The sequence below is a fragment of the Onychostoma macrolepis genome, chromosome 12 (assembly GCF_012432095.1).
Source record: "Onychostoma macrolepis isolate SWU-2019 chromosome 12, ASM1243209v1, whole genome shotgun sequence".
NCBI lineage: Eukaryota > Metazoa > Chordata > Actinopteri > Cypriniformes > Cyprinidae > Onychostoma > Onychostoma macrolepis.
This window is the reverse complement of record NC_081166.1, coordinates 3,007,235-3,021,443: the sequence shown is the minus strand read 5'-3', so window position 1 is coordinate 3,021,443 and position 14,209 is coordinate 3,007,235. Positions and strand designations below refer to the sequence as shown.

At 33.7% G+C, this 14,209-nt stretch overlaps 1 protein-coding gene across 1 annotated transcript; it reads left to right on the top strand.

Annotated features, from left to right (window-relative positions):
• Position 1: 1 nt before the first annotated feature.
• mrpl38 (mitochondrial ribosomal protein L38) lies at positions 2–8,123 on the top strand. The gene is made up of 9 exons (XM_058793086.1): positions 2–157; positions 1,090–1,275; positions 1,406–1,537; positions 2,246–2,448; positions 2,535–2,607; positions 5,960–6,005; positions 6,321–6,479; positions 7,526–7,662; positions 7,913–8,123. The coding sequence occupies exons 1-9, from the start codon at positions 70–72 to the stop codon at positions 8,047–8,049; spliced, it is 1,161 nt and encodes a 386-aa protein (XP_058649069.1). The 5' UTR covers positions 2–69; the 3' UTR covers positions 8,050–8,123.
• Positions 8,124–14,209: the final 6,086 nt, after the last annotated feature.

Genomic DNA, 14,209 nt, shown 5'->3' with positions numbered 1-14,209 from the left:
GATGACGTGTACGCACGTTACCTCACGCTTCTTGTGTATTGACGTCTCGCCGCGTCGGAGCGGTTCATCATGGCGCTGCGCAGCTCGGCGTGTGTTCTGCTGAGGGCGGCGGTGGATGCGGGGCTGAAGCATCACGCGAGGGGTCTTCGGTTCACCGGTGAGCGGTGCTGGACGATATTTGTGTGAATGTTCGGATATTGAGTTAAATAATCAGTAGAGCCGCTGCTGTGCGTGTGTGTGCGTGCCTTCTAGTGTGAATGACCTTTATAAGTATTTATTGCATTTATCTGTCTACTTATTCGAATTATTATGATCAATAAATAGATAATTTGTTTATTAGTCTGCATTTTCATTCTATACGTTCTGTCCTTTATCTATTTTTCGTGTATTTCTGAAGCATTTGTAGTCACTGCTTGTCCCATTATTACATTTAGATATTACATATTTATTTTTATGTTACAGCATTATACATATTTATTTATTGTTGTTTTATAATTATATTAATATTAAAACAATATTTATTATTATTTTCATTATTGTTTTTATTACATTTATTACAACAGCATACATATATTACGACAGTATAATAATTATTAAATTTGTTAATTGTAATATTTATATTAAAGCAATTACTATTAATATAATATTTATACTACATTTTATAATGTTGTTGTTTTATAATTATTTTAAATATTAGTGTAATGTTTATTATTTGTACATATAATTAAATGTATATTATAATATTATTATTATTATTTTATTGTTGTTTGTTATTATATCTATTACAAAAGTATAACATTATATTAAAGCAATATCATCATATTTTCAGATTTAATTTTTAATTATTATATTTATGAAACAACATTTTTAATAATATTTATTGCTGTTGTTTTAAATATTATTTTATATTACAAATTTATTATAATGTTGTTTTATATTTTTTGTTAAACATTATCATAATTTTAGTCTTATTCTTGTTATTATTAATAAATTGTATGATTATTACATTTACATTGTAACATTTTTATATTATTATTGTTGTTGTTGTTGTTTATACTAATAATAAATCCTCTATTGAATCTTCTGTAGCTGTTCTTGGTCACCAGTCTCCCCCTCAGGGTCCGATGCCCAATGAGGACATTGATCAGACTCCACTGGACTCTCTGAAGAAATATCGCAGTTACACTCGCTACGTGAGAGCGGCGGAGGATGCCGACCGGAAGGATGTTTGGTGGAAGACCTATAGGAAATACAGAGACGAGGAGAAGAAAGAAGGTAAGTCATCGCTGATGGACCAGAGCTATGAATACACACTCATCCATAGCTGTCATAGTACTTCAAGTGACATTCACAAGAGCTACAATATCAGTGTGGGTCAGTGAGCGTTGATTGTTTTTGTGGGCAGCCGTTGAACTGGTCAACATCGGGCTCCCGTATCAGCGTCCCTCCAGGAAGACAGAGGTGAAGGAGAGGAAGAAGGTGATGCTAGAGAACAAAAAGAACCCAGAGATGGAAAGAGATAATCGACTACGAACATGTAAGTGCTTCAGTGAACCATCATGAGCTCTGAAGAGGAAGCAGAGCAGGTTAATCAAAAGCAGAATTATGATTAAACATCTTTCACACAGTTACTGAAAGCAGGGTTTAAGGGTATATTGTAAAATTGCTTATTAGTAATAATTATTATTGATATTGTGTGAAATCAAATTGTCAACGTTTGTTTTATGCTTCTGTTTTATTTTGTGAAGCACTTTGAGCTGCATTTCATGCAGGAAAAATGCTATACAACTACATTTTTTTATTATTATTAAGCATCTAGTGTAAATCTTGAGATAAAATAAATGACTGTTTATAATTGATGCTGAAGCAAATGCAGTGACTCATCAATGTAATCAAAGTTGCCGGTTTCATAGAATTAAATGAAAACTCATTAGAGACTGATTAAAAAAAAAGGTTTTGCATTGTTGATATTTTAAGCACATTTTCCAACCAAATTCTCTTTGCTTTTTTAAAGTTAAAATCAGCGTAAATAAATAAATAAATGCTATCCTGGAGTATATTTAAATAGTACATTACAAATGTAATTTTTTGCATTAATGAAAAAATGTCACAGTGCAAACTGTCACGTCATGCAAAGTGTGAATATATAAACTTGTAGCTTTAGTGGTACAGAAACATCATACTATCAATCATCAGGCATCAATAGGTAATTTAATTGAACGTTTTTTTATTTTCTGGCTTCCAGTCCGCATTCCCCTCGACAGAGTAAAGACACAGTGGGAGCAGACAAACGGACCGTACCACATCAAGAGGCTCGCCGAACACTACGGGATCTACAAGGACCTCTTTCCCATGGCGTATTTTATGCCGCAGGTCATGCTGCGTGTGGCATACGGAGAGGACAGTAGCGCAGCAGTGCATTATGGGAATCACTTAACACCGAGTCAGGTGAGGACTCAAAACATGCAACGACTGTTTCTGTTTGAAATCAAGAAAACAGACTTTGATTTGTGCTGTTTGTGTGAAATCCTCAGGCGGCACAAGCTCCTCGGATACATTTTGAAGCAGAAGAAAATTCTCTCTGGACGCTGTTGTTAACCAGCCCAGGTACATCAAAATATTTACGTTAAATACTTTTATTTTTATTTTTATCTAATGACATCAGGGGCCTGTACCATGAAGCCGGATTGGCTGGCTAGCCAGGTAAGTTTCAGTTTAGTTTGCACCAATCCTGGGTTTTAGGTACCATGAAAGTGGCTTGGCTTTTAGCTGCGTTCATTACCATAGTAACTTACACTGCACAGCTAACCTGCTCCGGGGCAGGTTATGTACTGAGTTAGAGATTGCAAACTGAAATTGGACCAATCGGATGTGAGCAAAGTGACACACGTCTGACACAAACAAAAGTCACTCCCCCAGTTTCTTTTCCTACAAATTAAAGGTCACTATGAAGTACCTTAAAAAAAAAAAACAACAACAACAAAATTGTCTGGCTTTATATGATAATTACAATTTACATATGATTTATATAATTTTAATATGATTTATATTATTATTACTCCATTACTCAAGCACTTTTAGTTTAACAATTATTATAAAGCGTTTATTTTAAATGAATATTAATATATACAGATCATATGTAATATAAATAAGTGGTAGAATCAATAGATAACACTTTAAAAATGGCTACATGTGACCTTACATGTTTGAGTCTCTATCGTTATATATTATCAACTATATAAACTAACTTTACAAGTTTCACTTGTGACTGCACTGATAGAGCAAGATAATTTCCTTTATTTGTCCTCTTTCATGGACAAGTACTTCAGTGGAAATGCGTTTAAATTCCTCATATTCTTTAATCTCTTAACCTTTAACAAAAGAGTTTTGTATCTCGCTGACTCTCTCGCGAGAAGTGAATCACACTTGATCTGTGTTGTGATTGGCTGTTCGCCGCTGATGTCACACATTCATGTGCACGTGCTCCATTAACTCAGGATCAAGCCTGAGTTGACAGAGAAAGTTGATGATCAGCTTCATGGTACCAACAAAGCCAGATTGGAGTGGTTTGCATTTGTCAAGTCAAAACGTATCCTATAACTCTGAATTTGTTCATCTGCCATCATGGTACAGGCCCCTGTAGTACATATTCCAATGACAGAGTGTAAAAGTGTGTATCCAAAAACTTTTAATAATATATTTATTTATTAATTTAATATATTATAATATATTATATTTAAAAAAAATCTTAGACAAATTACATGTATTTTTATAATTACAATATTTGATAGTTATCTCTATACATGTACATTGGTGACCAAAATGATTAGAACACTAGTATTTTCACCAGCTAAAAAATGGTTTTAAGTCAGTTATTTCTGTAAACTGATATTTCCTACTGACACACTACAGCAAAATATAGAAATAACTGAATTAAAACCATTTTTAGCTGCTGAAACACTAGTGTTCTAACCATTTTGACCACCACTGTATATAAACATATATATTACATTTAATATACATTAAATTGTTTTATTTAAATAATAATTTTACATTTTATATATATATATATATATATATATATATATATATATATCGCGATACCCTGCTTTTAAAAGCAGTGCGATTCTGCATTTTACTAGTACCGGTACTTTAAGAATGCATTTTAATAAGAGCCGTATTTCCTGAGTAAAACACTGGGATGAATAGATTAAAAGTAGCCTAGGTGAGTACACACTAAACAAAACGCGATGGACTAGTGTCTGTGAACATTAAGCTGCAAAAGACTATTTAAATATGAATCCTGCATGTTCTGCATGTCTCTGTATTAGTGAATGGCACAGATTTGTTTCCTACACATACTGAAGCGTGCGTGACGCTCGTGGTGTTTTCAGCCTCTGCCGCCTCAATATATGTGACCCTGGACCACAAAACCAGTCATAAGGGTTTTTTGAAATTGAGATTTATACATCATCTGAAAGCTGAATAAATATGCTTAGCAATGCATTTAAGTAATCAAAAATTAAGTTTTGATATATTTATGGTAGGAAATATATTAATGGAACATGATCTTTACTTAATATCATAATGATTTTTGGCATAAAAGAAAAATGGATAATTTTGACCCATACAATGCATTTTTGGCTATTTCTACAAATATACCCCAGCGACTTAAGACTGGTTTTGTGGTCCAGGGTCACATATGAGTACATGAAGGTAATCTCTAGAACTGCTCTGAGAGTCAATTCATGAGCATTTTACCATTTCTTTTGAGAAAACTATAGTCATATCATATACACACAAACTTGTCTTCGCAGCAACCCGTCAAAATAAAAGTTCAGTTTAACTTGACAGAAATATATTACTTAATGTAATGATAGTACTACTACAACTAATACAAATATTATTAAAACAATATTTAAGGAAAATTTACCAGAAAAATTATTTACCACAATTTTATTTACCAGAAAATTGTAAATACATAACACAGTATTTCAAAAAAAAAGAAAAGGAAAGAAATAGCCTATAAAAAAATAATTCTTTATAAAATCTAATTATCCTTTAAAAATGAATTAGACATGCTTTTGATTATTAAAATGTAATGAAACGATTCAAATTGAATCCAGAAAATTAATAGAAAAAACAGATTTACAGAAAAATAAAACTGAATTTGAGAAGAGTATTAAAACGCATTTCATAGGGCCTTAAAAATGTAATTTTAGATAAACTTTTAATAACTTGCTGTTAAATTGTGAAAGTTTCATGATTTCAGTTAATTAGACATGCTTTTTGATTTATATTTCTTAATGTAACCATTAAAATATAGTCTAGAAAAATGGAATTTGGGAAAAAATAAAACAGATTTCATAGGGCCCTATTTATTTAATTTGTGTCTTTGTTTTATTGTATTTGTCCTTTAGTTTGTTACTTTCATTTATGTTTTTATTATTAATAACAAAAATGACTATATCATGATATAAATTGTTATTGTGAAATAAAATTACTTTATAATGAAGTAAGATTTGGCTTTATCCTTTTAGCTAATTTACCAATGTAGCAAAGATCTCTACATACCTGTAGGCTCGGTAGTTGCTCACCATAGTCCTGTGTGGCACTGGCATGTGATTATTATTATTTTATTATTGTTTTTGAAGGGGGATGAAATGCTTTTTTTAAATAGATCAAATAACTATGATCTTCATTTGGCTCATCTGTTATTCAATGACTTTTCTTCTTGTTCTATGTTTTTGTCGTAGTATTGGTTCAGTAGTAGTATTGTGATATTTTAGTCAGGTATCGTATCGAAGTCAAAATTTTGGTATCGTGACAACACTACTTCAAATGTTAAATGCTTTTTGGTCATTTGGCCTTCAGAAGTGTCAAGTTAGCATTTAGTAAACTGCTATTTGAAGTTCCTCCACAAGATGGTACAGTAACGTTAACGGTGTCTGTTTTACAGATGAACATCTGCTGGATGGTGAGCAGGAGTATCTTCACTGGCTAGTGTGAGTATATGTTTGTTATCCTGTATCACTTTACACATATCAATACATTTTTTTTTTTTTCCGCAAAGCTCACATTCCAGCAAAATCCATAAATTTGATTTAAAGGAGGAACATCTGGAGATCATAATGTCATAGAGACTCTTTTGACTTGAGGCCAGTAAACAACCACATAAAGTAAAAACATGCTAAAAACCACCATGTTCACCTTAACCTCATGCACTGTCTGACCTCAGGCTTAACTTTGGAAAAACCTGGCCTGAAAAAAAGAATTGTTTGACAAAGTACATGATGATATCAGTTTCTAATTCATTACAGTGGGAATATCCCAGGAAATTCTGTGTCGTCAGGTGAAGAGCTCTGCCACTACACCCTTCCATTTCCAGCCAGAGGAACAGGCTTTCACCGATACATCTACATCCTGTTTAAACAGGAACATCCGGTTGATTTCAGCGCAGACCTCAGATCCTTCCCATGGTCAGTATTTTCAGCCACAGTCCAGACAATTATAGTATGGTCATGGTAATATGTAGGTGATAATGTACATCCAGCCGGTTGTTATCGCAGAATAAAGGCCGACAGGCTTATCATCACCAGCCCAATGTGAAGCTGAGGGCTTTATTTTGTGATAAGAACCGGCTGAATTAAGTATTCCAGAGACTACTTGGGAATACTTACATTAAACTATTCTGGGTCATTTCTCACCCTATTGTTAAAAAAAAAATAAAAAAGTTATATACAGAACTTGTTAAAAGTTTGAAAAAAAACTTTTTTTCAGAATTATTTGAGCAGAAAGTTTAAAGAACAGCATTTATTTCAAATAGAATCTTTTGTAACATAATAAATGTTTTAACTGTCTCTTTTGATCAATTTAATTCATATCCCCCCTTCAATATTTGAATGGTAGCATATTACGGTTTCTGCATGAATATTAAATAGCACAACTGTTTTCAACGTTGATAATCAGAAATGTTTCTTAAGCAGAAAATCAGCATATTAGAATGATTTCTGAAGAATCATGTGACACTGAAGACTGGAGTAATGATGCTGAAAATACAGGTTTTTCATCACAGGAATAAATGACATTTTACAATATATTCAAATAGGAAACAGTTATTTTAATTTGCAATAAAAAAATCACAATACGTATAACTGTTTTTACTGTTTGTTTTTGATCAAAAATGCAGTCTTGATGAGTATAAGAGACTTCAATAAAAACATTTTGAAATTGTAGATGACTAAAACTTAAATATTTTTGTAAGCATTGCGGAAATTAGAATAATTTTTGTCTTATAGCAATGAGAATCGGGGTTAATGTGACTGTCATTAAGATAATTTTACAGTTAGATACAAAGTCTAAAAATAGGCTTAATCTTAAAGTAAAAAATTATTATTTCTTGCAATTTTGGGGTGTGAAATTTGACCTGGACATGTCAAATGCAGCATAGCTTTCGAAATGACACAGCTTTTCTTTGTATTTTGGGTACTACTCAGAATCCATATTCTTTCTCTCATATTTACAGCTACTGTCTGAAGCAACGGACTTTCCGAACATTAGACTTCTACAGAAAGCACCAGGATATAATTACTCCAGCCGGTCTGGCATTTTTCCAATGCCAATGGGATCAGTCTGTCTCTCACACATTTCACACACTATTAGGTGAGTAACATGTAGACACGCAAGAACAACTTCCCTTATTGTATGATGAGCAAGAGATTTTCTCGTAGATCTAGTTACTACAGTTCTATTTATAGCCAGTTTCCGCTTTTTAAAATAGTATTTATCACTTGTGTGGCCCAGTTATATTAACATCAGGTCCAAAACCAGTCATGAGTCATGAAAACTGGCTTAACAGGCAAACGCTCTGGAGAAAAAAACAATTGCTCATGTCTTTATATGTATTCCACAGATATGAGAGAGCCGGTGTTCGAGTACGACAGACCTCCAGTGTATCACCCACCGCAGAAGAAGTACCCTCACGGACAGCCTCTCAGATACTTGGACCGCTACAGAAATGGAGCCGATAAAACCTACGGCATTTATTAAACACATGCGTGTATTATGTTCACTGTACAACTGAAACAGCAGGGCTTTTGTTTGTAATAAACTAAATGTTATCAGCTGTGTTGTGATCTGTTTTAAAGGTGTGTTAGCAAAATTTTGTGGGCAAAAAATGTCTGTTTATAGTGAAGCACAGTTCACAAATAAGTTAGTTAAAAAAAAAAAAAGAGTAGCTTTCTGTTGGCCAACTTGGTGAATTTGAATAACCTGTTGCAAAATCTGTGGGAGGAAATCTTTCGCTTTAATAAGGAAGTTTGTTTCCACCATGGGATTAAAATAATAATATGTCAAAGGTAATTGTGACTTAAGTTATTGCAGTGTTCAGACTTTTGACTTACAATTCTGAGAAACTCAAAACTTTTTTTTCTTGCAATTCCAAGTTCATACACCACCCCCCACCCCCACCCCCCAGAATACTGACTTTACATCTTGCGCCTCATTTTTTCCACCACATAATTAAAAAAAAAATAATTAAAAGGTAATTGTGACTTTTTATCTCAGATTTCAGACTTTTTTTCTGAGGAAAAAATAAAAAATTAATTGTCAGATATAAACTAAAAATTCTAACTTTTTTTACTCATAATTATGAGTCTGTATCTCAATTCTAATTTTTTTTTTTTTTTTTTCTTGTAACTCGGACTTTACATCTTACATTTTTTTTCCACCACAAAGTAAAAAAAAAAAAAAAAAAGCAAACAAACAAAAAGTCACAATTGTATGGAAGCCCGTTTCTGCAACTTTTTATATAACAATTCTGACTTTTTTTCACAGAATTGAGTGATATAAACTCGCAATTGCGAGTTATAAAGTCAGAATTACGATTTATAAAGTCACAATTGTGAGATAAAACTTTTTTTCTCGCAAATGCGAGTTTATATCTCGCAATTCTGACTTTTTTATATCTCGCAATTACCTTTTTTATTTTTTATTCAGTAGCGGAAACAGGCTTCCATACAATTCAAACTTTTTTCTCAAAATTCTGAGGAAAAAAAACTAAATCGTAAGACAAACTCAGAATTCTAACTCTATATCTTATAATTCTGTTTTTCCCCCACCATGGAATAAAAAAAGCTAATTGAGACTTTTTTGCTTGCAATTGTGAGTTTATATCTCACGATTCTGACTTTCTCCAGAGAGAGAAAGAGAGAGAGAGAGAGAGAGATGAGGAGCAAATATTTGTTCTACGTGACTGACACAGGATGGCTTCCAGCCAGAACACACATCTGGGCTCAATTCTGGCGGCCTTAAATGCCAGTATTGCCAGTTAGTGCTGAGGCATACAAATCTGGAACAAAGGTTTCTTTCATATGTTTTCTGTGCAGGAGAATATTCCACCAGCTGGGCTCCATCCTGGACATTTTATTTTTAAACTCTGGGCATGTTAAGTTTGAGTTCTACACGTGCTCAAAGCATTAATGTTTTCAGTTCAGGGAAAAGTGTGTCATGCATGTGCAAAACCTGTATATTGACCAATCAGATGAGCCTAAAGACCCGTTTACGCAAGGATAAGTTATATAACTATAAAGCTCCAGCATGGGGCAGACTTTTTCCAGCAATAAAACCACTACAACCAATCCTTCCTACTTTAAAGAGCGTGACTATTTAAAATGGAAAATGACAAAACTGAAGCTCTTGTAGAATGTTAGTGCTTTTGAATGGATGTGTAGTTTTTGGTATAACGGCCTCAATTACATGAGAGATATTGTTGGGGGCGTCGCTAGACAAATTGGATGAGAAAATAATCGATATTACAAAAATGAAACACCACAAATATGCAACTATTACTAATAAATTCTACAGAAACGTCCACTTTTGGTATGGCAAAATGTCTTAAATGTATTATTTTTTTTTACATTTAAACTTAGACTACATTACTAGATTACCTTTTGACTTTATGAATGCATATAAATGACATCTTAATTTTTTCTTTTAGATTTTTTGTGCAATTATTTCAAGACCACATGTATCATTTTTTGTCACTGGTGTTACCTTCTTTAGCAATATTATTTTTTTTTATGAAATCTTATTTCTAAAAAAAAAATTTCAGCACGTAGTCAGAGTTACAGAAAAATTATGAAAATGCAAGAAATAAGGATATTATGTTTTATTTATTTAATGTGACAGACAAAAACAGTACAGTAACAAAGCACAGTAACACCAGTGGCATACATTAGACCTGATATACTGATCGTCACTGGTGTTATCCATAAGGAAGGTAACACCAGTGACAGTAACACCAGTGACAATATTTATGAAAAATGCATTTTACAAAATGTCTGCTGCAAGGTATCAAGCCACATGTTGTCAATCATGGTATACTCACTAAATTAAGTAGTTTAATCCATTTGTATTATAGTTTTTTTTTTTTACATTTCCCTCACAATAAATAGGTCACACCAGTGACATCAACTAAAAGCTTCATATGAAATCATGAGATAAATGAGAAAATTTCTCATAACTGAAAAGAAACAGTGGACTAAACATGGGCCTTTTTTCATAGATGTTTAGAAAATAGGAAGGAGGAAGTCGAGTGATGTCATCAGTGTGATTTTTTATTCCAAAATAAAAGACTTTTGTTAAGCGGCAACACCAGTGACACAACTCCAGGGGACCACTATTTTCATTTTATATTTTATAATTTTTTTTGGCATTTTGTTTTATTATGCCATTTATATCATATATTTGATAGTTATGAATAGACTTTTGGATTTTAAAATGGTAGAAAATCCTGTTTTTGACCTCAAAATAAAGCACTTTCCTGCTGTACATGGCTGTGGGGACGAGCAGTTTTGTGGTACTTGGAATTCTATATAATTAATAAAAAAATAATAATGCCACATTGATGGCTCGGGAAGGTGTAATTGTTCAAATAACATTGTTTAATTTTAAAATATTAAAAAATTGTAACCCTAATGTGTATTTCAATTGTAATATTTCTTTAAAGTCTAGGGACAGAAAAGTGGACGTTTCTGTAGAATGACCCAAATATGACATTAAAAGTACAAAAGTCACTCGTTTTTATAAAGTAACACTGTCCTACTTGCAGAGGCTTGCCTCCCTTCGGTCCATAGACTTACAACAGAGATCCCTTTTAGTGTGCCATGGGTTTAGTGATTGGATATGATCGGTTATGATTGGATGTGATTGGTTCATGCGATAAATCCCGCCTCTTGTTTTCGTGCGAGCTCTCGGCCTGAATGAAGAAAATTATGGCGTTATTGAAAGATGTGTCTTCGTGTCTCTGACAGTGACTGACAGGACTTTTATGACGATGACCCGAAAATAAGTTGACTTAAAAAGAACAGCTGAACATCAGTTCATTATTAAAAAACGGAGTGTCTATTACACTAAGTGCAAATACTACAAAAGACGATTGTTAATTAATAAGTCCAGTTGCGAAGCAAGTAAAGTGCCAGTGCCAGTCATTTCTTAATTTATGCCAGGAGTTATGTAAATGAAAAACGAAGTCGAGATGGATATGAAGCTTGAGTCTTAGACCTTTTTAATGATGTATAGTTTGTGAAGTTAATTGCATTCTTTTACATTAAAACTAGCAGTAACTCTGAACTAATGTAAACAAAGAGCGCTGTGCACAGGTTAAGAGATTTTAAACAAGCACTATTAATGCACATTTAGTTAACCAGATGAAACAATACACATTTTAATGCTATAAAAGTGTGCACACATTGAGAGAAATAAACAGCAGATGTTCATATTAACAACTTCTTTAACTTGAGCAAACGCTGTCTAATACACATATAGATTTGTTAATAAAATGAAAACATGCATGTTTTAAAGCTAGTGAATAAAAGGAAACGATCCGCCCGCATGCCTCTGCTCAATGACGGTGCCTGGATCAGCTGTGATCTGCGTCTCGGGCCGATGACGTCACTTCCAGGGAGGCATGCCCAGGCCTGTTGGACACGCCCCCGTCCCCTGACTCCACCCCATGTCAAAACAGCGCCACAAAGTGAGACGCGCAGAAAACGGTATCGCAAACTCAAACTTGACTGAAACGCAAAATAAAAGCTGCATTGCAAATAAATCAGTAGATATGGCCATGGAAAATATGTATTGCAAAATCATTGCTTTTGCTCTGTTTTATTTATCTATTTTGCAATTCTTTATTTTTATTTGCAAAACTTATTTTCTTTTGCAATTCTTTATTTTTATTTGCAATACTTCATTTTCTTTTGCAATTCTTTATTTTTCTTTGCAAAACTTATTTTCTTTTGCAAAACTTTATTTTCTTTTGCATATATATGCAGCATTAAATTGACTCCATAGGATGGGCATTTTTTATCAAATCAACACATTTCCTGTTTGGACAGCACACAGTTATTTTGGATGAACTCTTGGCAGAGCTTCTGTTTGTTCTGCAGGCGTCATCGGGTTGGATCTCAGGACCAGGTGAACTTCAGTATCTCATCCATCAACCTTCACTGCAAGTGAAGTTTTTCACTTCAAAATCTAATGTATTTATTTACTTTATTATATTTAGTTTTGCATTGGCTGCCTACTGCTCCGGGTGTGTGTTCACTACTCTGTGTGTGTACTTGGATGTGTTAAATGCAGAGCACAAATTTTGAGTATGGGACACCATACTTGGTCACACATCACTTCACTCACTCACTCAGTTACGCAATAATCACCCACCGAACCATAAACATGATGCAGCAGCAGATAAACATGCATGTGCAAAACAGATGTTTAAAGACCGAAGCAGCAGAGTGAATGTTTTTGATCAAATCTTTCAACGCAGGCAGCATTATAATAAATCACAGATGCATGTCTTAATGTGAAAGTTATTCCAAAACGTAGAATAGCTAGTATAATCATGCTTCTTTCTAAGAACTACTTTGGATCCAAATCTAAGGAAGCATCCTTCACATAAAAAACAATCCCATTTTAATGCTATAAAAGTGTGCACACATTGAGAGAAATAAACAGCAGATGTTCATATTAACAACTTCTTTAACTTGAGCAAACGCTGTCTAATACACATATAGATTTGTTAATAAAATGAAAACATGCATGTTTTAAAGCTAGTGAATAAAAGGAAACGATCCGCCCGCATGCCTCTGCTCAATGACGGTGCCTGGATCAGCTGTGATCTGCGTCTCGGGCCGATGACGTCACTTCCAGGGAGGCATGCCCAGGCCTGTTGGACACGCCCCCGTCCCCTGACTCCACCCCATGTCAAAACAGCGCCACAAAGTGAGACGCGCAGAAAACGGTATCGCAAACTCAAACTTGACTGAAACGCAAAATAAAAGCTGCATTGCAAATAAATCAGTAGATATGGCCATGGAAAATATGTATTGCAAAATCATTGCTTTTGCTCTGTTTTATTTATCTATTTTGCAATTCTTTATTTTTATTTGCAAAACTTATTTTCTTTTTGCAATACTTCATTTTCTTTTGCAAAACTTATTTTCTTTTGCAATACTTCATTTTCTTTTGCAAAACTTATTTTCTTTTGCAAAACTTTATTTTCTTTTGCATATATATGCAGCATTAAATTGACTCCATAGGATGGGCATTTTTTATCAAATCAACACATTTCCTGTTTGGACAGCACACAGTTATTTTGGATGAACTCTTGGCAGAGCTTCTGTTTGTTCTGCAGGCGTCATCGGGTTGGATCTCAGGACCAGGTGAACTTCAGTATCTCATCCATCAACCTTCACTGCAAGTGAAGTTTTTCACTTCAAAATCTAATGTATTTATTTACTTTATTATATTTAGTTTTGCATTGGCTGCCTACTGCTCCGGGTGTGTGTTCACTACTCTGTGTGTGTACTTGGATGTGTTAAATGCAGAGCACAAATTTTGAGTATGGGACACCATACTTGGTCACACATCACTTCACTCACTCACTCAGTTACGCAATAATCACCCACCGAACCATAAACATGATGCAGCAGCAGATAAACATGCATGTGCAAAACAGATGTTTAAAGACCGAAGCAGCAGAGTGAATGTTTTTGATCAAATCTTTCAACGCAGGCAGCATTATAATAAATCACAGATGCATGTCTTAATGTGAAAGTTATTCCAAAACGTAGAATAGCTAGTATAATCATGCTTCTTTCTAAGAACTACTTTGGATCCAAATCTAAGGAAGCATCCTTCACATAAAAAA

What these genes read in the sequence shown, in the direction of transcription:
- mrpl38 (XM_058793086.1), top strand. Translation starts at nt 70, where the DNA reads ATGGCGCTGCGCAGCTCGGCGTGTGTTCTGCTGAGGGCGGCGGTGGAT. An exon ending in GAGGGGTCTTCGGTTCACCG is followed by an intron (nt 158 to 1,089) that starts GTGAGCGGTGCT and finishes AATCTTCTGTAG; the next exon opens with CTGTTCTTGGTCACCAGTCT. An exon ending in AGACGAGGAGAAGAAAGAAG is followed by an intron (nt 1,276 to 1,405) that starts GTAAGTCATCGC and finishes TTTTGTGGGCAG; the next exon opens with CCGTTGAACTGGTCAACATC.